Below are 23,496 nucleotides of genomic sequence, written 5' to 3'. Positions count from 1 at the left end.
GCATGCAAAACAGTAAAATTGCCCCTGATGTGTAATTGAAGTCGCAGAGATGGACCTATGAAATGTGCGCACAATGTTACTGTGTGACAATCGCACAGCATTAGAGCCACCACATGCTCGCGGGTTGGACCTGTCCGCAGCGTTTCTCTCGCTTCAGAGTTTGTCAAAACGGAAAGGCCACCGACCTAAAAAACCTCACAGCGTGGCCAGAACAAACTGTGTCAGCGGGGGTCAGTTAAAGAGCCTAACTGCCACTCTTCCCAGACACATTAATATTAAGTCTTTTAAAGGTACCTGATAGGTTATTGAAACTCTTTATCACACAAGGATTTATGTCTCAATGACCTCTAAACATGCATTTTTACTTTTAAACACAATGGGGAACACATTCTGCATTGGAGAAGGATCCTGCTTCAGTGCATTGAAACACTAGTCCCTTTGTCAACTTCCTCGGACAAGAAGCGACCGAGAAACCTTCCATAACTGAACACTACCAGCTCTATCGCACTGTCTGTGATGATTAACCAAGGAAAGGTTACTGGAGAGGGAACAGAAAGAGATGCTAGACATTGGCGCTTCCTCTGTGGCCTGAATACAACAGGCTTTCTCTTAAATAATTGGCAGTGTTGTTTGCAGCATCAGATTGGGCCCAGTAGAAGGCGTACTTTTACGCTCTGTGGTGCCGGTGTTGGTGGGGGGTGGGGTATTTTGTTTAGACCCTACTACCACAGCAAAAAGTGATGCCAACCCCCAGTTTCAACTTGTCATCGGTGGTATACCTCAGAGCGGAGTGCACCAGGATGCACAAAACAATTCCCGGGCCCACAGACACGATGCGGGCAACTGTGACAACTGAGTCCCCGGCTGTCCGTGTTTGTGTGTCCGTTTCCAGTACCTTAGTCTATCAAAGACGGCTCAGGGGGCAAACTGAACAAATCCAGTTTCACCCCAGCGTGTGGTATGACTACAGTTTTCTCTCCCAAAAGAGGAACAAAAGAAAAAAGCAAGAAATGCAATTCTGCCAGTTCCTGCTAACATTTCCCCGTCTAGCTCTGAAACATCACTGAATGCATTACATTTCTGTTCATTCCTCACCCACTCCCGACACAACAGATAACACTCTGAGCACCAGCAGAGAAAATCCCCTATATTGTGTTTCTTCCTGATCACCTTTGATGACACAGCTCATTGCTTCATGCTTTGCAGGGAATCCCAAAAAATCCCACCCCCCAGCAACCCAACCACTTCCGGCCGACCATGAACTGAGAGAGACAAACAGAAAGGAAAAACAGAAGAAGAAAAAGAAGAAATGATGATGCTTTCAAACTGCGCTCAGCAAAACCGTTGTGAGTGTGTGCATGTGTGGTTGCTGGCTTCCTGTTCACTCAGCCCCTGTTGGTTCTCCCTGCTCATAAGAAGTCAACGCGGAAGTCTGCGTTTTTAATCGGTCTTGGTCCTCTCAGTACCGCACACTCCTCCTTTTTGCTTTTTTCAGGGAGGGGAAGCGGATCCTGGCCTGATTTTTCTGGGGGGGTCTTATTTACTCAGCCTGGGGCGGGAGAGCCCCCCAACTTTGTGTCAATTTATTTATCCTTTCCTCACCTCCAGAGAGGGATAGGAGCGGCACCATGAGTCGAGCGTCCAAGGTGTCTAAGACCCAGGAGAACAGCCCCAGCTCTCTCTTGAGTGTGCAGGAGAACGAGCGGGTGTTCGAGCTGCTGGGGCGGAAATGCATGGTGAGTAGTTATCACTGGGGCTGCCGAGCACTGGAGGGGTGGGGTGGTGGGGATGGGAGGGAAACAATTCATGCGGACATGTCTAGGCTGACATTCATGGGTTTTCTTGTCAGATACTGATCTAGCACCTTCTCTCTGGTGGTTACAAAACTACGTCTCTATAAACGACAGTGTTTGCGTCTCTCCTATCAGAGGTTCGGTAGCAGGGCAGGCCAGGGAGGGATCGGAATTAACCTGAATCTTTGATTAATGAATTCATGGATCTGTGATTGGGATTTTGCTGCTCAGCATGGCGCAGCTGTCACGTAACTTCTCACTTGCGGAGTGCGGCAGTTACCCCGTCCCCAGCTTGGGGTGGAGCGTTACTTTGGTGTCAAAAGCCACTGCTTGGAAATACCTGGAAAGCAAAGCCTTGTGAAAAGTACAGGTCAGTTTGGGACAATAATAGACAGCACTCGCTGCATCCTTAGTATCTATAAAAGTGAGCAGGAATCCCCAACTGAGGTGATCTGTGAGTCACCTCCTCCTCTGTGCTATGATTGGTCTGAAGGCATCTATCTAGTATCAGAGTCAGGGGTCAGTCCACAGAAAGCAGGTCGATGTAGCTCACAAAACGTCATCATGAGTGAGTTATTTCCATTGAAGTAAAAATGATATCGTAGGCAGGAACTCTACATCTCTTTAGTGTCCACTACAGGAATCAGAATCACATCAAACGTGTCGGGCCTGGATTTCCTGTGGTGGGAAGTGGACAGCAGCACAGATATAGTGATTTGTTTGTAGACTGGAAAGCAGACGCTGGATTTGAGCTCTACAATCACAAGTCCGACGACGTGAATTTTCAGTTAAAATGTTAAAATGTCTAAATAATCTCATGCGATTTCCTCTGTGTCCAACCGGAGAAGTGTGACATCCATTTTCTATCACCAGCGCTTGAAGTTGTTGGTCTTTTTTATTTTTCCAACATCTGTTGTCCCTGTAACTATATGTGGAGGCGATTCGCTCCCTTAATTGAACTTGAAAAAAGGGATTAATGACCAAAAAAAGTTATTTTTCTTCTTCTATATTTTGTATATGTTGATTGTGCTGCCAATTCTATTTAGTCATTTGAACACCAGCGTTCACTGAACACGTTGGTCACTCACCAACTGCATCAACACCATTTTACTGGCTTTTCATTCCCACACGTCACCCGTTTCAGCTTCCACTGTGCTCGTCTCCCCAGTGTGCGATATTCTCGAGCAAGGCTTAAGCTATTGTCTCGTAACTGGGGTGCAGTCGTGTCTAAATGGCAAGCCATTAAGATGTTAAGACAGGTAGAGATTAGGGAAATACAGGCCATAAAGGACCAAGACAGATATGTCACTTTACCAAGGCGGCTGAAAAAAGTCAAGATCGATGACTCTCTTCTATTTTGTCTCTGTATTCTTCTTGACGTATTTCCTGTTTATAGCAAATCTGAATGTTCTACAGCTTTGTTAACCTTGGTAGCCACTTTCCCTCTCGGCGATCACATCATGACAAGTTCAGAGGTGGGATGCAGTCTTGTGGGCTGACATGACCAATTCCTTCCAGAGTCACCAAAGTTCAACCTGTGATCATCTTTCTTGACATTAGAAACAAAAGCAACAGAAGGAACAGTGCACTTTAGGTTCCCTTTGCATTCAGATTCCTGCTTCATTTAAAGCCAACACATCCATACACGTGTCGATTGTCACGGTGTTTTATTTGCCCCAATTTATCTACGTGGACTGCTCTGAATTTGCTCCTGATGCACTTGAAGCTTACAACTGTTTTAAAGATGGCTGCCTGCCTTTGTGCAGGGCGGGGGTGCCCTTTGAGGCAGCTGTCAATCAGACACCTCTGGAAGCTGCCAGGGAAACGAGATGATGATGCCATTTCTCTAGAAGCTGGCAGCGACAGTGAAATCAAAATGACACACCACAGCGACTCATGGGAGTCTGAATCACAGCGACAGGGATCATCTGTTCAACTGCAATGATGCTGTGGAGTTCCAACGACAATCATCAAAATTAACTGGACAATGATCTGAAGCCACTGGCAACCCAGAAAGCCACTGTTGTGCACATGTTCAGATCACACAACCAGCCACCTCTTGTCTCTAAGCACAGCCCTGCCCGTCATCAGTCTTCACAAGTTTGCCACTTCAAGAACAGTCACACCTCTGCAGCGTGGAGAGGAGTCTCAGAGTACTCTCTTCCGGTCGGTAGCACGTGATTTCTCATCAGTCCACACTCAGGGCTCCTGCTGCTTCAAGCCTTTATCTTTCTGAGGTTTGCTTTGGTTTCCACCCCTGTGTGTTGTTATACAAATCTCTTGTGATGCTTTGAGCTCCACAGCACAGCTATTGCCAACGCATGTGGCCACGTGGATTTGGGGCATGTTATTTTTGAAAGGGACCCCTCAACTAAACTGAAGAAAGATGCTCATGTTGGATCCCCCCGACCCCCGACGAGCCAAACCTCATCACAGTTAGTTCCGATGGATGCCTCTTGGACGCCTTTCACTTCCTGTTGTGTGGTGCTCACTGATGCTCTAGCGCCAGTTTCTAGTTAGACAGTTGCTTGGCTTCCAAGAAACATGTCTGCATTTCTCTTTGTGTTGGCCAAATGCGCAGGAACAAGGATTGTCGAGGCCCTGGCGGTGCAGAGAGGGGATTGGGAAAAGTGTTGGTGCTGCCTGACTGGGCTCGAGAGCCTGGCGTCACGCCGAATTCCCTCCCCCTGGATAACCCTATTAAAAAGCACTCCCTTCTGTAAAACTGAGAGGTCACCATCCTTGCAGATATTCCCGGCTGTTGTGTCCAGGGTGCCTCATTCACGTACCGTAAGACTCGTGGTCACTGAGATTTCAGGGTTTGTGCTCCGAGACCCAGGAAGACTCACCATCTCTCTCTCGCTCCACACTGAGGTCCAAAGTAGAAAACCAACCCCTCTCCTCCCTACTACGCTGCTTCACTCTCCTATATCAGTGTGATGTATTACAATCCAACATTGCAGAAACAATATTTTGTTCATTGCATAATCCGTTCTATATGACAATCACAATATGATCAAAAACAAACAGAAAAACACTGCGCACTTCAAAGCCGCTTACAGACAGAGATGTATACGTTCAGCACACAACATCCTTGATCGGTTCAGATCTGTGCGTCTCCAATTCTTTTAACTGAATTATGAAACCTAGGGGGGTCTTTTTACGTGCAGAGGGAAGAAAAAGGGGGCAGGGAGGGCTAAACTGAATCGAAGTGACAAGGCTGCTAATTAAAGAGAAGTCTAACTTCCATCTCGGCTTGCAGGGCCTGAGCAAGAAGTAACAGGAAGCACTGAGCAAAGCCACTTCCTCTATTTCTATAATGAGAACCCATACTGCAAAGAGTCGCACTCCATGGCCGCACACACGAAGCAGGAAAACAACAAACAAAGGTTGCTTGCCTGTGCACTCTGACGGGGGAGTTATGGTAGCACCGTACAGTAACCCCTGACTGGCTCTCTCTCTGGGATAGTGTTCCTGACCGATTTTGTGTGGTGCCTTTAATGCGATCTACCTCTATGCGAGAACGGGGGTATGGTGCAATGTGTTCTGGGGCCCGACTTTGGTCGTTTTGGTTCTAGGTTGGCACTGGCTAGTCTAGATAAATATTCCTGGGAGCGCGTCTGAAATGCACCACTCTCCCAGGGTCGGTCGACGGACACATTAGGACAGAGTCTAAAACAGGTCTAATCACCAGACATAGATAGCAGTGAAGGCGACTCAGCGTGCAAGAGTAAATAAAGATATCACAAGACGGGGAAGAGATAAGTACAAGATTAAAGTGCATTAGGGGATGGGTGCACAATGTCAGCTTATTTTAAGAAGGGCGCACACTGAACCCCTCGAGCTGGTTCCGTCTCTTCCTTTGCAAACAGCGTCCACATCATCCCCAGTGAATGAGTTGTATCGGAGGGAAATGCAATTAACCCTGCAGCACCTCACCTCACCATTTCAGTGATACCAGATTAGACATCTAGTGAACCTTACAGTCCTGTCTACACACTCTGTAATTGCTGCTTCTTCACGCCCTCATGGTTCACAGAGTAAGCCAGAGTCGCGCAGCCTGGGGAGCATCAACGTGAACCGAAACAGGAAACCAGCTCAGGACAGTGGGGCTGTTTTCACTCTGAAAGATTATGCCAAAAGAGTGCAGGGACATACAGCTCTGAATGGCTGAGTCAGTTGAGTTACCAGTCGGGCAAAATTCACCCCGAGAGGAGGGAGAAAAAATATATTGGTTTCAAGTCATTCATTAGCAAGTAGCCAGTCATAAAAAGTGCTTGCCACACACACTGCTATAATACAATCCTTCCCAATATAGTGGCAATGCTAGTGTGGCAATAGTTGGCGTACAAATTAAACCTAATCTTAACCGGAGGATCCACGGGTCTTTTAAACAGCAACAGCTATCAATGAATTATTTTGATCTCTACAGGCTTTTTACATCAGCCCAAATTAGGTGCTGAAAAATGCAAGCGTGTTCCCTTTTCTGTTTGAGTGAATCTGCATAAATAAATACGTCATGTAGAAAAAAACACACAGCTGCTTTTCTTTGCATTGCCAGTACAGATATCCAATTTCCATTTGTACCTAGGGACACAAATGGAAATTGGGCTTCAAGGCATTCACGACAGAAAACAGGAGACACTTCTTCACATAGAGAGGCGTCACAATCTGAACAAACTCCCCAGCGATGTGGTAGAAGCTGAAAATTTGGGAACATTTAAAAATAGACTGGATAGGATCCTTGGATCACTTGGTTATTAATGGACACCAAACGAGCACGATGGGTCGAATGGCCTCCTCTTGTTTATAAACTTTCTTATGTTCTTATGTTCTTATGTTCTAATACTGGTGCAACGATACTGTGAAGAGGCTGTACAATGCTTAGTGAGAGACTATGAATTGTGGAGCAGATCGAGTTGATGTGCACTGGCAATGGGGTGGCTGGCTAGTTTCTTGCACACCGTTGAGGAAATAAACCACAATGAGCATGGTTTTTGCCTGGGTCTGGGTAGGGCAACCTATCTACGTTACGACACAATCGCAGCACACAACCCCGCGAGCAGCTAACAGTTTGATGCGTTAGCTGTGAAACAAGTTTTACAGTCCAAGCCAGGCAGACACAAATGAGACAAATCCTCCAATCAGACAAGAACCAAGCGGGATCGGGCTCTGATTAAAGGCGTTGAGGTTTGAGAGTGTGTCGTCTTGCCCTGCAGCTGAAAGGTGCGACTGCAACTCTGTTGAAACGCTCTCTGTTGCCCTGTGATGGACAGCCACCCCCCGCCCACACCATCATCTCCGCGCATCCCTAATGAAAAGCTCAGCGAGTTGATGAGGTTTCTGTGGCCAGGCTGTCCAACATTCCCTCCTGTGAATAACACTGGCCCAATCAGGCTTTCAACTATCTCCGCTGAACAACGGGTTTTCAGAAGAGCTGCAGGGAAATTCTGAATAAGGTTTCTGTGCTACTTGCAGCGCGCTTTGACAAACCCGGCTGGTGTGAGACTAGTGCTGATCTGTTGCCTCTCCTCTCCTCTGTCTATTCCTCCCCCAGACCCTGGCCTCCACCGTGGTCCAGCTCTACATGGCCCTCCCAAACAGCAGCAACCGCTGGAGCCTGCAGCACTGCGGAGTAATCTGCTTCGTCAAGGACAACCCCAAGAGGTCCTACTTCATCCGTCTGTATGACATCAAGGTAGCTGTATGCCTGTCCGCGCTCCTGTAATTGGTCTGATTCCAGCCAGGGTGGCCTGGCCATCCCGGCACCCTATGCTTGTGCTCCATCCTGGCCAAATCTGACAAGATCCAAGATTCATGAATAGTTCATATTTCAGGTTTGGTCCAGGAAGGTGTGAGCTTGCTCTTAAAGAGGGAGTCCAGTAAGTTCTTCCAGTGCATACAAACCAGTAAATGAAGTTGTGTAATTGTTTCTTGTTTGTTTTGCTTTTGTTTTGTTGTTCTCCAGGAGGGCAAAATGATCTGGGAACAGGAGTTGTACAACCAGTTCATATACCTGACGCCAACACCGTACTTCCACACCTTTCCTGCAGATGTAAGTTAGTGCCCCACAAGATTTGTAGCAGTAAACACCATCTCTGACTCCCAATGCCCGCTTTTCCTTTCATATATATCTTTCCAAATTGCTGGTATTTATATTTCAATTTCCAATGAGACTTTATACAACTGAACCAGGGATCTGTATCGTTGTGTTGACCCTCAGCACGAATAGTGATTGTTCTGAATTGTCTTATTGTCTTCATAAAAGGTGAAAAACTTGTTCCCCATTTTCAGAAAAATTATAAGTTAAAATAGACAGGCTATGGCCTCACACGCCAGGTCTCACAGTGGTCCGATGTCTCTCTCTCTAGGATTGTCAGGTGGGGCTGAATTTCGCAGATGAGTTTGAGGCCAACAATTTCCAGAACCATTTGGAGGACAAGATCAACCAAAGACTGAACCGCCAAGGTATGTTTGTGAGAAGTCTCTCTCTCTCTCTCTCTCTCTCTCTCTCTCTCCCACTCGCTCTCTCTCTCTCCCGCTCGCTCTCGCGTTTTCTTGCATGCAATGTTGGACCACACTCTTCTGGAAAATGGAAACATGACAGTGACATAGTTTCTGTTCTGTGCACTTGCAGTTCACAAAGAGGTAAAGGACAATTTCCCTGTCCAGCTGGTTTTGAGCCAGGCTTTGAGGTGGTCACCCCGTTGAACACTGTTAGAAATCACGCTGAATTTCTTGTTTCCATTTTAGTTTCTGTTTGTTAAGAGCCAGTCCACACTACACGTTTCATTTCCACATTCACCTTCAACAAGTGTGACCAGTCGCGTGTTCCAGACAATGGTCACAGTACGCTGGTGCTTAATGTCTGCAATGTTGAGCGGGTTTGGTAAACGACTCACGGGCAACAGTCTGGCACATACAGCCATTTCACAAATTGATGCCCCGAAACAGATTATTGTGGTACTTGTGGTATTAATAATAATGAAGTCTGTTTAGAAAACAATAGGCTGGCTTGTTGAGGACTTAACTAAATTGCAAAGCTGTTTGTATGCTCACTAGTACAATGTCTGATGTCTGTTGAGACTGTTTGTCTGTTCTGCATTGTGAGAGGAAGTCGATATCTCGTAAACAGCTTTTATCTCTCTCTTTCTCTCTCTCTGTGTCGGTCTCTCTCATGCTCTCGCTTTCTCTCTCTGGCCTCCAGAGAAAAGACAGCTTCCTCCACCACCCTCAGGAGATGGTGAGTCCTCTCACTTCTTCTTTTTTTACTCCCCTTCCCTCACATCTGTTTCCCTCTTTATTTGGGGGTTTTAACACCCTCTCTGCCATCCATCAATCAAGTCACCAATCAAATAAATTAAAATGTGTTCTATAATACAGTGCGATTGAAACGGGAAGGAGAGAAGCACAATACTAATATTCTACATGCAAAACAACTTGACCAGTAAACTGACCAAACAGTGACAGCAAGCATGTATTTTAAACATGTAGAGGATGGTTTATAATCCATGTATTTTTCACATATCCTGCTTGTTGTATATCACAATCACATAGGCTGTATGTACGACGTGTTTGCAGAGCTACAGCTCAAATGAAAGCCCTGTTGATATCTGCCGTCCTCATTCTGAGTCGCACATTCTCTCCCTGCAGACAGGAGAGGTCTACCGCCACTGCCACCCCCCAACGGTGAGTGTCCGTCCACACCGCGATGCACATAAAGACACGCAAAGAGACAGACACGGGTCGGACAGCATGCCAATGTGTACGATAGTCACATACGGTGCTCACTTCTTCCCCTCTCTCTGGCCAGGCCCGGCTCCCTCTCCGGGCGGCCCAAGCCCCTATCAAATGGCCACAGTGGACATCCAGAACCCGGACATCCTGTCGTCTCGGTACCGCTCCACCCCCATGCCTGCTCCCATGCCCGCTTCGTTGGACAAGGGCAAGAAGAGCAAGAAGAACAACAAGAAGAAGGGGCCCAAGCTGACAAAGGCAGACATCGGAGCGCCCAGTAGCTTTAAGTATGTGGTGGATAGGCCCTGCTACTACCACTACTACAAATAATAATAACGATAACTGTTGTGTATTTGTTTTTTATTATTTTATATGTTTATATGTTTTGGTTTTTTACTGTACCTATTCTGTTTGTATGTTCACAGACATGTAACACACGTTGGATGGGATCCCAACACTGGCTTTGATGTAAGGTTTGATTTGAACTGGACATTCTTTTACCGGTTGTGTTACAAATGGTGATCGCACATGTGAAAGCAGCGAGGAAACTCACCTCTCTGTTCAGACATTATCTTGAGGAATCTGAGACTGAGGTTATCTGAGGGGTAACTCTTCTGTAAATGTAACTGTACAGCAGAATTGATTTCACCTAGGCTATCTTACCATGAAATAACCTTAATGTAACATTTAATCCACCTGTAACTTCAAAAGGCTTAAGTTTTTGGGATAATTTTTGGGGTGTGGGACAGATGAATAATTTGGACCCAGATCTGAAGAACCTGTTCGCCCGAGCCGGGATTAGTGAAGCGGAGCTGACGGACGCCGAGACCTCCAAACTGATCAACGACTTCATTGAGCAGTCGGGGGGGCTGGAGGCCGTCAAACAGGAAATGAGGAGACAAGGTGAGACTTCGGTTGTCATTGCACTGAGCCGTTCCACACGGAATGGGTCTGTGTCTGAGGCCTGTCTCTGGGATCCGAGTGAATTTACAGCAACAGTAATATAGAGTCGATTAGCTTTTTCTGCTTCTTATTTTATACAATTTGTTGTACAGGTTGTAAAGTTCAGGTGAGGATGCAGAGATGATATTGATCACTAAATATCACTAGAAGTCTCCTAGTCACCAAAATATATCTGCTATTATCTATGAATTGCTATCACGAGACGTCCACGTGTCCAATCGAGAGGAGGCCATTCGCCCCATCGTGCTCGTTTGGTGTCCATTAATAACTAAGTGATCAAGGATCCTATCCAGTCTGTTTTTGAATGTTTCCAAATTGTCTCTTCAGCCACATCGCTGGGGAGTTTGTTCAGATTGTGACGCCTCTCTGTGTGAAGAAGTGTCTCCTGTTTTCGGTCTTGAATGCTATAGTATCTGCTATCTTCTTCTGTTGTTTTCTATCAGTTTTTGATTGTGTGAAGAGCTCTAAACTTGTTGCTAAGGATGCTATTCTAAATGTAATTTATTGGAATCAGGAGAAGTTGTAAATTGGGTATAGATCTTAAATAAGCTATTTGACTCTCTCTCTTCTCCCCTCTGTCACAGACCCTGGTGCCCCCCCACCTCCTCCCCCCAGCCGCCAGGGCCCCCTGCCTCCCATCCCCTCCTCCAGCCTGGCTCCACCGCCCCCCCGGGGCCGCAGTGGGCCCTTGCCGCCCATCCCAGGACAGCCTCAGCGCGGACCCCCCTCCCGCAGCCCCGCGCCCCCCCCCAACCGGGGCATGCCCCCTCCCCCTCCCCCCTCCGGCCGAAGCGGCGGACCTCCCCCCCCGCCCCCTCCGTCCTTCTCCCAGCCCGCTCCGCCCCCCAGCCAGCACCGCTCCGCCGGGCCGCCGCCGCCACCGGGGCATGCAGGGATGGGGGGAGGGGGAGGTGGACCCCCGCCACCACCGCCGCCTCCTCCACCGCCACCCCCCTGTGCTGGCCCCCCGCCCCCGTCCCAGCCCGGCCCTCCCCGGCCCCAGAGTGGTGCCGCGCCCCCTCCCACTCCCAGCGGGGGCGGAAGAGGAGCCTTGCTGGACCAGATCCGACAGGGAAAGAAGCTCAAAAACGTAAGTTAACAACCTGGCACTCGTTGGCAAAGTTCTGGTGATCACGTGGCTTGGCTTGATCCAGTGAGACACCGCCCCCCCCCCATGCCAGAGCCTTGATGTATCGACTGCTTTTAACTGACGAGTCTGTGCCCCCCCCCACCCCCACCCCCACCCATAGGTCCCAGACAGCACGGAGCCCCTCTCTCCATCTTCGAGCGAGTCCAGCGAGGGGATAGTGGGCGCTCTCATGATGGTCATGCAGAAGAGAAGCAAGGTCATCCACTCCTCCGGTGAGAACACGCGTCCCAGATGTCTTGTTGTTTATTTGTTTGTTTGTATGTTAGTTGCATTTGATTTTGATCTAGTTTGGGGTGGCCATGCTGTCGTTATTGCAGTCAATCGATCAATCTCTGTTTTCCCAATTGAAGGCTAATTAAGCCCAATAACTCAATGCAGTCGCAGCAGCTGTGAACAGGCTCTGGACAGAAAGTAGCTCAGGAGGTTTGAAACTGAAGTTTATTCCAGTTGACCAGATTCTGTGCAACTCTGACCTTATCTTGAAACGAATAAGTCAGACAAATTCATTTTAATGCCCCGTCATCCTGTAAGCGACTCTCCTCTGTAATTCTACTTTCAGACGAAGGAGACGACGACGCGGGAGATGATGACGACGACGACGAATGGGACGACTGAGCTTTCATTCCAACTTTTCAACTTCCCTTGTCCTGTCCTAACCGTGTCTTACTGTGCCTTCATTGACACCCGGGGGTGGGGAGGGGGGATGATCAATATAAAAATAAAACACCAATGAAACAAATGAAAGGGGTGGCTTTTGCGGGACACTGGGGTCCGAGAGGAATCACGTGGAGATGCCCTCCGCCAGATATGAATTAGATACGCCAAATTAACAGGAGTCAACAGGATGATAAAAAAGGAAACACATTCGTTCATCAGGCACCTGCGTGACCCCTGGTATGATCCGTTACAGACAGTGCTTTTGGTGGAATGATGTAAGCCGACCAAACGCTGTCCCTTTCCTGCATCGCTTTCCCCCTCACGTGTTGCGTTCACAATGTGTCAGAGCATTTCAAAGGCATCCGGCTGCTCACATGACCCCCCAGCCAGACGAGGACGACACAGCCCACACCCCGACTGCTTCCTCACTCTGTTACTCATAAACGTAGATACTGATTGGTCAATCAAGCGAGTGATCACCTCGGTTCACAGGTTACGGGGTTCAGAGGTCAGAATACCCCACCGCAGCTATAGCCCCAGCCTTGCTCCTTTATCACACACTTCACATCTATTTGCCAGCTGGTCACCCACCTGCAGCTTAATATCAAGTAAAGTGTGGGAGATGTATTATTCCAGGGGTGTTCTGCTTTGGTAGACTTTGAACTAGGATCTCGGGTCCTGAGAGGGTCCCCACAGAAGCACACAATTCGGAGACACACAGGTAAATGAAACTATACTGTTCATTAAAATGCCTGGACTGAGCTTCTTGAAGGACCCGTCTCCCTGTGGTACTGCTATTAGTATTTATTGTTCATGTGGACATTACAACTACTGTGAGTCTTTTATGCCATTTTAAACTAGAAAGGATCACGGTTGGAAATCCTTAAGGCTTTTTATTTTCACATAAAATACATTTTTATTACACCACAGGGTTGTTTGATTTTGTTGTGTATACTCTGTAGAAACATTGTTGACTTTTCTGTCAGCTGCAATACAGTATAAAAGTGGTAATGTAAACTGCAAATTGAGCGTCATCTGTCCAGGCCCTGAGACATGTACCTGTACATATTACCTGCTTAATCTGTGTAATTAAACATTGATGATAAATGATTTGGCAACTTTAAATGCAGCTAATACATCAAACCAAGTTACACAATGACCACAATGAGAAATGCAGTTACACTAAACTGAAATGGGAAAGAAAACGCACTTGTTTGACATGGTTTTAAATAGTTGTCATTTCCCCCTGCAGGGTACAACAGGTAACTGTCAGCTGGAGGTTTGTTTTCTCTGAGCAGCTATGCCTGAAAAATATATATACTTTTACTTCCGCATTAGCAAAAAAAAAAAAAAACCTGTCAGCAATACAATAATAAGTCACAAACAGACTGGGCAGTTGGGAACACTGATCAACTAGCATACAAACTGTGAAAAACACATAAGGGCACCTGGGGGAATTTACCTGTCAACTTCAAATACGACCTAATAGATTCATATTACTGTCCAGGAAGAGCACATGTTGCATAACAAAATGAAAGCTGAACCACATTTGAGTGACCCAAATCAGATACCAACAACAAGTACAAAGGCCTGCACAATGCGATCAGGATGCACATAACAAAAGGCAGCCACAATAACTTGTCATGTCAGGATTGTTTAATGCGCGGTTTGTAACACAATCTATGAAATTCATCCACAAGGGGGGGGACTTGTGCCACAGTCGTCTGTACAAATATAAGGAGAGGTGGGGGGCCGGGGGATTATGACATCATAGAGGGGCTCTCGGTGCGCAGGAACACTTGTATCCACTGCCTCATTACACGTGCAAGTGTCTGCGAAATGTCAGATACCTATTTTGGATTCCATATATTTGACGTTGATTTCATGAAGCCTTAAATTGCAGAAAACCTAATAAATGTGGTTAGTGATTATATGTAACTTGTTGCAATTAGTAAGGTTTTTAAGTGTTACTGACCTGGAATATCTTACTCTTAGTTCGTTGCAATTGGTGATTATGTATGTAAGGATACAAAGGACGAAGCAGACAATCAAAACAATGCACCGCCGTGTCTGAGCGAGTGAATGAAGCGCTGTTTAAAGTTTAAAGAGGGGCACAAGGACCGTCTCACAGAGCTTTACACTGGGGCCGGACAGTCAGATTGGAAAGATCTAACTTTACAACTTGAGCTGCAATTGTGAAGAGCCGTGCACTACAGAAAAGCACCGTCATACCTATAGAGCTGGGTCGGGTCGGGTCGGGTCGGGTCGGGTCGTGTTGTGACGGGCGGGCGGGGGGTTTATCTCTGCGCACACCGCCTCAGTGCCGCAGCGCGCTTTCCTGTAGGCCTTAAAAAACTTTACAAAAACAAACCACGTCACAGCGCTTCCACGCACAGCCCGCCCTCGCCGCCGCCCGATTGGCCGCACACACATCAATCACTCCAGGGGACGCCTGTGACTGGCCGGGCCCACTCTCGCTCTGCTCCAATCCGGTAGCCGTCACATGGGTAAACAATCCGCGGCCTCGGCGCTGCGGCCTCTCATTGGTCGAGAGGTTTCGGCGCGGCGGGCGGCAGCCAATGGCAGAGCCGGTCATTAGGGAGCGAGTGAGGGCGACGCAGAGGGAGCTGCGGGGGGCGGGCGCAGGGACGCGCTAGATAAGGGCTGCGGGATGATCCGAAACAAGCGGGCGACAAACTTTGAGCGGCGCGATTACAGCTTCAGCAGGCGGACGGCAGCGGACTGGCCATGACTGTGCGCCGCCGGGCTCGGTAGGCCTGTGCGCGGCTGTGTGGGCTGCGGAGCGCGGGTCGGAAGTGCGTTATAGTTGTGCTGCGGCGGCGGTTCCGCTCGTTTTCATTTTGTATTATTAATAACCGCACGCCGAGCGAGAGGGACCCGAAGCCCCGGACGGAGCGGCGCAGCGGCGGCGGCATGTCGGACTGCAAGAAGCGCTCGACCGCGGCCAAGCGCGGCGCGTCCCCGCCGCCAGGGGGCTCGTCCCCGCCGGCCAAGCAGCCCCGGGAGCGCGCCGAGGAGCGGGGCGCCGGGGACGCGCCGCGCGAAACCCTCCGCAGCAATGGAGGCGCCGGGGACGCGCACGCCTGTGGCAGCGGCGGCCACGCTGTCGGGGACGCGCCCCCGGAGAAGGCGGCCGGCGGGGGCGCGCGTGTGAAGGAGCCCTCTGATTGGGCGGCGATGGCGGCGGCGGAGGCGCTGGCCAGCCTGACGCGGGGAGACGGCGGGGGCGGCGAGGCCAAGGCCAAGGCCCGCAAACACGTGGAGGCCAAGAGGAAGAAGACCACCGCGGGCAAACCCAGCAGCAGGAGGGCCTCTCCCAGGGCGGGGGAGGCTGAAGACAGCCCCACGACAGAGAAGGGCCTGGGGAAGGGGGAGACGACCGCCCCGGCTGACAGCTCCACCTCTGATGCCGCAGCTGCCGTCGTGGACGCGGGGGGCACCGAGGTGGCAGTCGGTGCTGAGGAAGATGAAGACCATGAAGAGGAGGAGGAGGACGAGGGAGATGGGGATTCTCTGTCCGGTCTGTCCACCCAGTCCTCGTCCTCCGAGGGGCCCGGGGAGCCGGAGGACACGGAGTGCTCCATCGTGTCGGTCAAGGTGGCCCCCGAGACCCGGCAGTCGGTGGCCCGGCTGGCCCAGGTGCAGGTGGAGCTGGAGGCCATCGAGAAGCGGGCCACGCGCAAGTACCGGCGCATGGAGCTGCGCTTCAGTGAGATGCGGAAACCCCACCTGGACCAGAGAGGGACCATCATCCAGAGCATCCCTGGCTTCTGGGTCACGGCTGTATCCTTCCTTCAGACGCAGGAGTGTCATTCGATTATTCTGTCATTAGAATTGTGCTGGGTTACAATAACACTGGTTCATTTATGTAATGTATGTATGTATGTCTTGGAGGCTGATGATGGTGATCTAGACCTGATTATATTATATTAAAGTGTGAAGAATTAATGCAGGGTGGAATTGTGCAGTCCACTGATTTGTAGATGGAAAATAAACTGTTTAGAGGGTGATTAATGTAGGGCTGTCACAGTTGTGTGTGTTGTTCTGATTCCTTGACCGACGGCCTGGCAGTTCCTGAACCACCCCCAGCTCTCGGCACACATCGACGAGAACGACGAGGACGCGCTGAGCTACATGACCAACCTGGAGGTAAGAGCATCTTTCCCCAGCCTTCGTCTCGTGATCTGCTCGTGATTCATCTCGGTAAGAAGGAGGGTTTTTTTCTCCTTCGCTTTCTCTCGCTCCTGCTAACCATCTCATGCCATAAAGAGAGAAAATGTACGTTCTGTGCCTGTGCTAGAGTCCCACTCATTCAAGCCCAAAAAAAGCCTGCAGGAGCAGAGGGGCAGCAGTGTGAATGAGTGGGAGGCCCGGCCTGTCTGCAATATCTCCCGTTTCCTCCTGACAACCAAGATGACTGATCTAGCATGCATAAAACAGTTAACGGCGTTAACTGAAATGTAATGAGAAGTCCTTACACAACAATGTCTCTACAGGTGGACGGCTTCAAAGGCAACAAGATGGGCTACCGGATCTGCTTCCACTTCAGCAGAAACCCTTACTTCCAGAATAACATCATCGTCAAGGAGTTCCACATCGGGATGGCAGGTGAGACTGCTGTACTGAGACAGTCCATGTCTGTGTGTCTCTGTCTCTCTCTCTGGTTGTGGTGCAGCTGTGATTGAATATTTTCAGTTTGTTTTTGTCTCTCTCTTCCTTCTTATGTCAGTCAATCAGTGTCGGTAATGATGTCAATGCCCTTTTCTCACCTCTCTCCGTCCGTCCCTGCCTCAGGCTCCTCGGTGTCGTTCTCGAACCCCATCTTCTGGCACCGGGGCAGGAACCTGGCTGCCCACGGGAAGATGGTGAAGGGCCCGGGCAGCATGAGGGTCTACCAGAGCTTCTTCAACTGGTTCACCGACCACAGCAGCCCCAGCACGGACGAGATCGCAGAGGTACGGCTCCCCGGATGCTTCCCCCGTGATCGTTCCCCCAGGGGTTCTGCGCAGTCCTGCGGCGTCTGTCCCGAGACTCCCGTGGGCGCTATACACATTGATGATTCAATGGATGGCTTGATTGATTAATTGAGATCTCCTTTGACCTGGGTTTCAGGGTCTGGGTTAAAGGTCTTGCACATACCCACCACAGGAGAAGTAAAAAATGATTTAAGGTGTGAGATGTTTGTGGCTCTGTGTGCCTGGGTACCCAACGCACCGGTCTCTCTCTCTCGTTTTGCTGTAGATCCTGAAGGACGATCTGTGGAAGAACCCTCTGAGATACTACCTGACGCCAGTGTGGGAGCCCAGAGAGAACGGGAGGTAGGAGACCAGAGCTGAAACGGAGCAGATTAGACTTCTCTTCCTGTGATATTACACACTTTAATTGTGTAACATCCCTTCCTGCTTCGTGTTTTGTCCGTTTATGGAGAAATTATTTTCTCACTGTGGTTCTTCCCTGCTGACCCTGATCAGGCGCGCCGACAACGGCAACGGAGACGAGTGTGTGGTGATCTCGGACTCGGAGGAGGAGGGGGAGGAGGAAGAAGAAGAAGAGGAGATGGAGGAAGAGGATGACGACTACGACGACGTGGGGGCGGCCGGGGACGAATCCAGAGAGGAAGACCTCAGCGAAGAAGGTGCGCTTGAGTTACACGCAGATTAGTGGTTTAACGAGATGGGAAATGGTCTTTAGAGTCCCAGCTCGGTGCGTTTGCATCCGTTTGAACCCGTCCCCTTGTTGTACGTGAGCCGCTGCCTGACCGGTCTCCCCATGTCTGTCCCGCAGGCGATAGCTCGGATGGGGACGCCACTGCGGACAGGGAGGTCGTCATCGATGGTGAGTCCTGGGCCGTCTTCATCTTGTCTTTTTCTCACGGGCTTTCTGTAATCCCCCCGGGGTTATCAGCGGGAGATGCTTTAGTACCTAGCAGGGCCCTGGCTGTGAGCTCCCGCTCTGTATAGATGGTAGATCAGTACGTTCCTCTGATGACCAGTCGGCTAGAAAGCGGTGGGATTGTGTTCGTACAGGGCTGGAATCGCCGTCCCCGAGTTAAGCACTGAAACTGTGTAATTTGCACTTTAAAAAAAGAATAATCCGCAGGTTTGCCTCTCATGTCTGTCCCCGTCTGATCTCCTCCAGGCTCCGAGGACAGCGAGGAGGGCGTCCACGCGGAGGAGGAGGAGGACGACTCCTCTGACAGAGACGGGAATGACGAGGACCTCGACGTGGAGGAACTGGACGACGGCGAGGGCGGCGGGGCTCCGGGGGCCAAGGGGCAAGAGGGGGGCGATGAGGAGGACATCGAGGTGGACGGGGAGGAAGACGGATAGGGACGCCCCTCGCAGGATCCTTTCCATATTTATTTTTATTTTTTTATTTATTTTGTACTTTCTTCGGCTTTTCTAAATCGCGGGGCCCGGCGCCGGTTGAGCGGTGTCCTGACCAGCCGGGGAAAGTGGCAAAGTAGTGCTGCTCTCGGCAGACGTGTGGGGAACCGGACTCGCCCTGGCCGGCCGTGGGGCGCCGAGGGCTCGGACCCGCCCTGCCGGGAAGGGGTGGCTGCTCGGTTCTCCCTCTGGCCCCACAGACCCAGCAAAGCAGATTTTAAAGGCCTGACGGTGTGTTGTCCTGAGGGGCCGTGCTCGGGGCTGTGCTGCTTTGGCGAGTGATTTGCATCGCAGGGCGCGGATTTGAATATTAATCATTTGCATCCTCTGTCATGAGATGCGCATTGTGGGCTGCGTTTGCAGGGAGGCGTCCATTAAGATGGTAATGCGGCGGGGGTGACGACTGGCATCTTAACTGACGGTCTTCAGCTTCGCCATGGCTTTGTCGGTTCTGAAGTCTAAATATTAGCAAAACTATTGGTACCCCAGACGTCTTAAGAGAGTGCAGTGTAGGTCCTGACCACGGGCTGGACAGCATGCATCCCGTTTGTCCCGGGAGAAGCACTGCGACGTTCCTCTGCGAGGTGCCGCTTCGAGCCCCCCAAAAAGTTGATCTCGGCCCGTGTATGCCCATTCCCCCGCTCCAAGTCATCCCGGAGGTGTTCTGCATTAGACTGAGGTGGAGAAACGGCTATCTGCACCGTCCTTTCCTAGGTTTCTCCCCGTGCAAGTCCACCGACCGTTGGCAGGACCAGCCAGCGTCCAGAGACCCAGTGCGTGTATTCGCTCACCGGTGCCGCTTCAGAGACCCTGTAGGGAAGGCGACCCCTCCGGCAGCGTCTCTCTCTGAAGCACCTAAGAGCCCAAAGTGATCGGACGGTCGTCTCTCGTCCGGGGAACGGGGCAGTGAAGCCGTTCCCACAGCGGCTCTCGAACGCAGGGGAGACGCACGGCTTCCCCCCCCGCCCCCAGGTTGCGTGTGTTGCCGCTGGCCTCTGTCAGTGGCCCGGTTTGCCAGATTTATGCCCCTCTCTCTTGCGCGTGTCTTTATCTTGATGAGCGATCCTTTACTCATAATAGGCTGTATATTACTTTCCGAGTCTCAGGGATGAAACTTGTATTTAAAAAAGGAAAAAAGTGTTAAGTAAAAGATTAAAACCGACCTAGATCATGAAGTTGTGCTGCCTGTGAATTTTGCTACGATCATGATTTATTGTGGTCCTTGGGTCAATGACAAGCTGACTAATAACTTAAAATGTGCCCATACTGTCTACGACGCTTGAAGAGGGGTTTGTGATGAGAAAAATGCTATTTGCCTAGGAGTTTGATGGGTCGACAGTATTACCAGACTAAATCCCCCTGTCCTGCTTCGAAGGTCAGGCGCCGCCTCCCCCGCCGCCACTCTTAAGATGACCCTTCGGGGCCGCGGCGTGGGGCAGGTTGGGATCGTGGTGTCCAAAGCTCTGTGTAAGTGGTCTTTGTGGATCTTGCTGTCGTCCCCGACCCGTTTCCGCACGCATCTACGAGGCTCTGTCTACCGTCGTGTTGTGAAGTACTATCCACCACTTCTTTTGTATTTCTTTTTCCGGGGGGTTGATGCAAGTCTGTGAGGAGAAACTTCTGCCTCCAGAGCCCACTACAGCTTTCTCAATACTGCAGTATACTGCGTCTCTGCTCCATTTGTCAGCAAAAGACAAATATATCAACTCCCGTGTGTTATCAGGCTAATTTATTTTTGTATGTAATGAACTTACTGTAATGAAGCTGCAGTTATGCTTTTCAGTCTGTTTTTTATGATTTTTATTTTATAGTTTTTACCTTCACCATGATGTTCATATTTCTTCAGTCGGCTCTTGAAATGCAGCTTCGTGTGTCCGTCTTTCCGGGCGGTTTGTCCTCCCCTCGGATGAGATGTCCTCAGTGCTCGCATCCGTCTCCCTCGCCTCTCTGCTCTCTGTTTTGTGTTTGGGAATATTCATCGGGAGATCGGCATCCCGTTTCAGCAGACGGACTTCAGACGTCTCTGGGAGCGTGCGAGGGACACATCCTTCGAGACGCGCCTGTAGGCAGACTCGGTACAAACGGGATCGGCTGGCCAGGTTCTATATAGGGAGCAGTGAACCCACGTGGACAGAGTCAGGACCTTTATGGGTTTTGTATTTAAAAACGTAATATTTTAAAATGCACTAGGGATTTCTTTGCAAAATCCTTCAAAACTAAGAATTTGACACTTAAAGAAGCCTTAAAGAAATATATGCCAGATATATGTTTGAGGTTAGACTGTTGTAGATTTTTCTAACATCACTCAAATGACTACCTGACAACCCCCCCCCCCCACACACACACACACAGTACAATTAAAGTCTGCATTTTTAAAGATCTCTGCATTTTTAGCTATCTGTTTGCATATGCTTTGTAAATATTGCTTTTTTTTTTTTTCCCCTTCCTCACAGATTTGGGTAAAGCTTTGTAAACTTTACGAATGATGAGATTATTTTGTTTTGAGATCAAGGAAATTAAAAATTAAAAAAAGCTATATTTTGTGTACTGCATTTGTTTGAACAGCTTTATATCTGCTGGATTGTGATGGGAAGAGGGTTACTCTGTTTTGTTTCTAAATAAATCTGTGCAGAGATCCAGATGGAATATGTTTAAATGGTGAATGTATCAAATCAGTTTCACCTGCATTACTTATTAGACAGAAAATAAAGGAGCATCTTAATGAAAACCATATTCTTGGAGATAGTCAACATGGGTTTAGAGGAGGGTTTGTACGGGTCTGCGCTCCACACTTGAAGATATCGCTGCTCTAGAGGCAGTTCAGAGGAGAGCAACCAGACTTATTCCAGGTCTGAAGGGAATGTCCTACTGAGAGACTGAGGACCTGAACCTTTTCACCCTGGAACAGAGGAGACTACGTGGGGACTTGATTCAAGTCTTCAAAATCATGAAAGGCATCGACCACATCAAACCAGAGGCGCTTTTCCAGATCAGCAGGGACACACGCACCCGGGGACACAAATGGAAATTGGGCTTCAAGGCATTCAAGACAGAAAACAGGAGACACTTCTTCACACAGAGAGGCGTCACAATCTGAACAAACTCCCCAGCGATGGGGCTGAAGAGACAATTTGGGAACATTCACAAACAGACTGGATAGGATCCTTGATCACTTAGTTATTAATGGACACCAAACGAGCACGATGGGGCGAATGGCCTCCTCTGTCAGGCACTGTGTCATGTTCTTGTGTTTGGGTTGTAAGTGAGGGCTCTGGCTGAGCTTGCGCAGCTGTAGTTCTGCTGAAGTCCAGTAGGGCGCAGCACCGCACAGCGAGCAGCCGCTTGAGGATGAGCAGCTCAGTGCGCAGCGCCAGGACTCGGCCTGATCCATTCGCGTCACACGGGCTGTCGCTTCAAAGGTCGTTTTCCACTTTGCTGCAGTTCTGTCCTTCAGTCATATGTGCCCCTTCCAAGCTGCACAATTTAAAAGAGCCAGAAAACATTTCGCCAAACAAACAAAAATATTAAAAACTACACACTAATATGTGCACAGTGGTCTGCTAAGATATATATGACCCGACAGGACATTCACTTGTTTGACATTTACAGTATTTGTCTCGTACACCTGCCAGAATACGATTGCAAAGTCTCTGTGGATTTTCAATAGTTTTTCCAGGGCAGTAATTTATAATCACTCAAAAATATATATGTATAGACTGACTAGGGGAGAAGACCGCGGGACAGTGTCCCTCGGGACGGGCCCAGCCCGCCGCAGCGCCTCGCCTCTCCTTTGTGTGCGGGACTCGCTGCTTTTTGTTGGGCAATGTGAACCTGTTGCACCACACTTTCCCACGCACTTGTCCTCTATACCGTCCATTAGAAAATACACACCACTATGATTATTGCGCATTATTATTCACAACACCAATATGACGCTGCACTACTGCATATATTGAATTTTGAATGTTGCAACACATTGTTAACTTTGAACTTGCATTCCGTGTTGACCATTTCCGAGACTGTGATCTGTGACGGCAGGACTTGTCTCAACAGTGTGTGATGCAGGACGCCATGTTTCATTGAAAAGGACACCAGCGCACAATCTTTATACTATTTCTTATCAGCTTCAGATCCACTTACACTCACTTTAAAAACACACTCGTATTCATATATACAAGCGTTAGCACTGTTATGATTGTTGCATGTAGCCAGTTGTAGCAGGAGCGCACTACCCTGCCAGCGCAGATCCAGATGTGCAGCACATCTGTCCCAGGTGTCGCAGGGCGCGCAGGTGAGGGAGTGACGTCAGAGTGGAAGGCGCGCCCGCAGCTGCTCAGCGCCAGTGACGTCAGCACCGGACCCGCAGCCAGGTAGGACTCGCACCCTCGCACTTGTATTATCCGGCGACCCGGGGCCGAGCAGCGGGCGAGCAGAGGGGGTTTCTATTGCGCCTGTAACCTGGGATAACGCGGAGGACGCACCGAGGCGCGGTCTGCTATTGTTCTGCACATCTTACCTGCCATTGCCATTGCTCATGTTATATTAGTAGCATTAGTATCATGACACTAATCAATAGGCTACTTAATGTCCGGTATTTCAAAAGCGGTTGTGGATACTTTATGTGACACTGATTTGGCGTTTAGTCTATTTCTGTGTGACTGTGTTCTTCTTATTAACACATGCAGGTTATTGGGTGCGTTTTGAAGAGCTCTGCACACCGCCGAGAAAAGGGTGTTGTCAAATAATAACAGGATTATACCCTGATGCCCGAGGCTGAGGAGACTGATCT

The 23,496-nt window shown here is 49.5% G+C and overlaps 2 protein-coding genes across 2 annotated transcripts; both read left to right on the top strand.

The window, feature by feature from the left end:
- The first annotated feature begins 1,247 nt into the window (after nt 1-1,247).
- wasb (WASP actin nucleation promoting factor b) lies at nt 1,248-13,410 on the top strand. Its single transcript, XM_066709904.1, has 12 exons — nt 1,248-1,736; nt 7,351-7,491; nt 7,762-7,848; nt 8,165-8,261; nt 9,001-9,036; nt 9,447-9,482; nt 9,607-9,817; nt 9,956-9,998; nt 10,280-10,433; nt 11,078-11,583; nt 11,744-11,855; nt 12,203-13,410. The coding sequence occupies exons 1-12, from the start codon at nt 1,629-1,631 to the stop codon at nt 12,256-12,258; spliced, it is 1,587 nt and encodes a 528-aa protein (XP_066566001.1). The 5' UTR covers nt 1,248-1,628; the 3' UTR covers nt 12,259-13,410.
- A 1,505-nt stretch (nt 13,411-14,915) lies between these two features.
- Nucleotides 14,916-21,243, top strand: tspy (testis specific protein Y-linked). The gene is made up of 8 exons (XM_066709903.1): nt 14,916-16,104; nt 16,393-16,470; nt 16,818-16,929; nt 17,116-17,276; nt 17,563-17,639; nt 17,793-17,956; nt 18,106-18,156; nt 18,460-21,243. The coding sequence occupies exons 1-8, from the start codon at nt 15,235-15,237 to the stop codon at nt 18,648-18,650; spliced, it is 1,704 nt and encodes a 567-aa protein (XP_066566000.1). The 5' UTR covers nt 14,916-15,234; the 3' UTR covers nt 18,651-21,243.
- Nucleotides 21,244-23,496: the final 2,253 nt, after the last annotated feature.

The sequence above is a fragment of the Amia ocellicauda genome, chromosome 7 (assembly GCF_036373705.1).
Source record: "Amia ocellicauda isolate fAmiCal2 chromosome 7, fAmiCal2.hap1, whole genome shotgun sequence".
In the NCBI taxonomy this organism is placed as follows: Eukaryota; Metazoa; Chordata; class Actinopteri; order Amiiformes; family Amiidae; genus Amia; species Amia ocellicauda.
The sequence above is the reverse complement of the archived record's forward strand: the minus strand, read 5'-3'. Positions and strand labels throughout refer to the sequence as shown.

What these genes read in the sequence shown, in the direction of transcription:
- tspy (XM_066709903.1), top strand. Translation starts at nt 15,235, where the DNA reads ATGTCGGACTGCAAGAAGCGCTCGACCGCGGCCAAGCGCGGCGCGTCC. An exon ending in GTTCCACATCGGGATGGCAG is followed by an intron (nt 16,930 to 17,115) that starts GTGAGACTGCTG and finishes TCCCTGCCTCAG; the next exon opens with GCTCCTCGGTGTCGTTCTCG. An exon ending in GGAAGACCTCAGCGAAGAAG is followed by an intron (nt 17,957 to 18,105) that starts GTGCGCTTGAGT and finishes TCTGTCCCGCAG; the next exon opens with GCGATAGCTCGGATGGGGAC.
- wasb (XM_066709904.1), top strand. Translation starts at nt 1,629, where the DNA reads ATGAGTCGAGCGTCCAAGGTGTCTAAGACCCAGGAGAACAGCCCCAGC. An exon ending in TCCGTCTGTATGACATCAAG is followed by an intron (nt 7,492 to 7,761) that starts GTAGCTGTATGC and finishes GTTGTTCTCCAG; the next exon opens with GAGGGCAAAATGATCTGGGA. An exon ending in TCCACCACCCTCAGGAGATG is followed by an intron (nt 9,037 to 9,446) that starts GTGAGTCCTCTC and finishes CTCTCCCTGCAG; the next exon opens with ACAGGAGAGGTCTACCGCCA.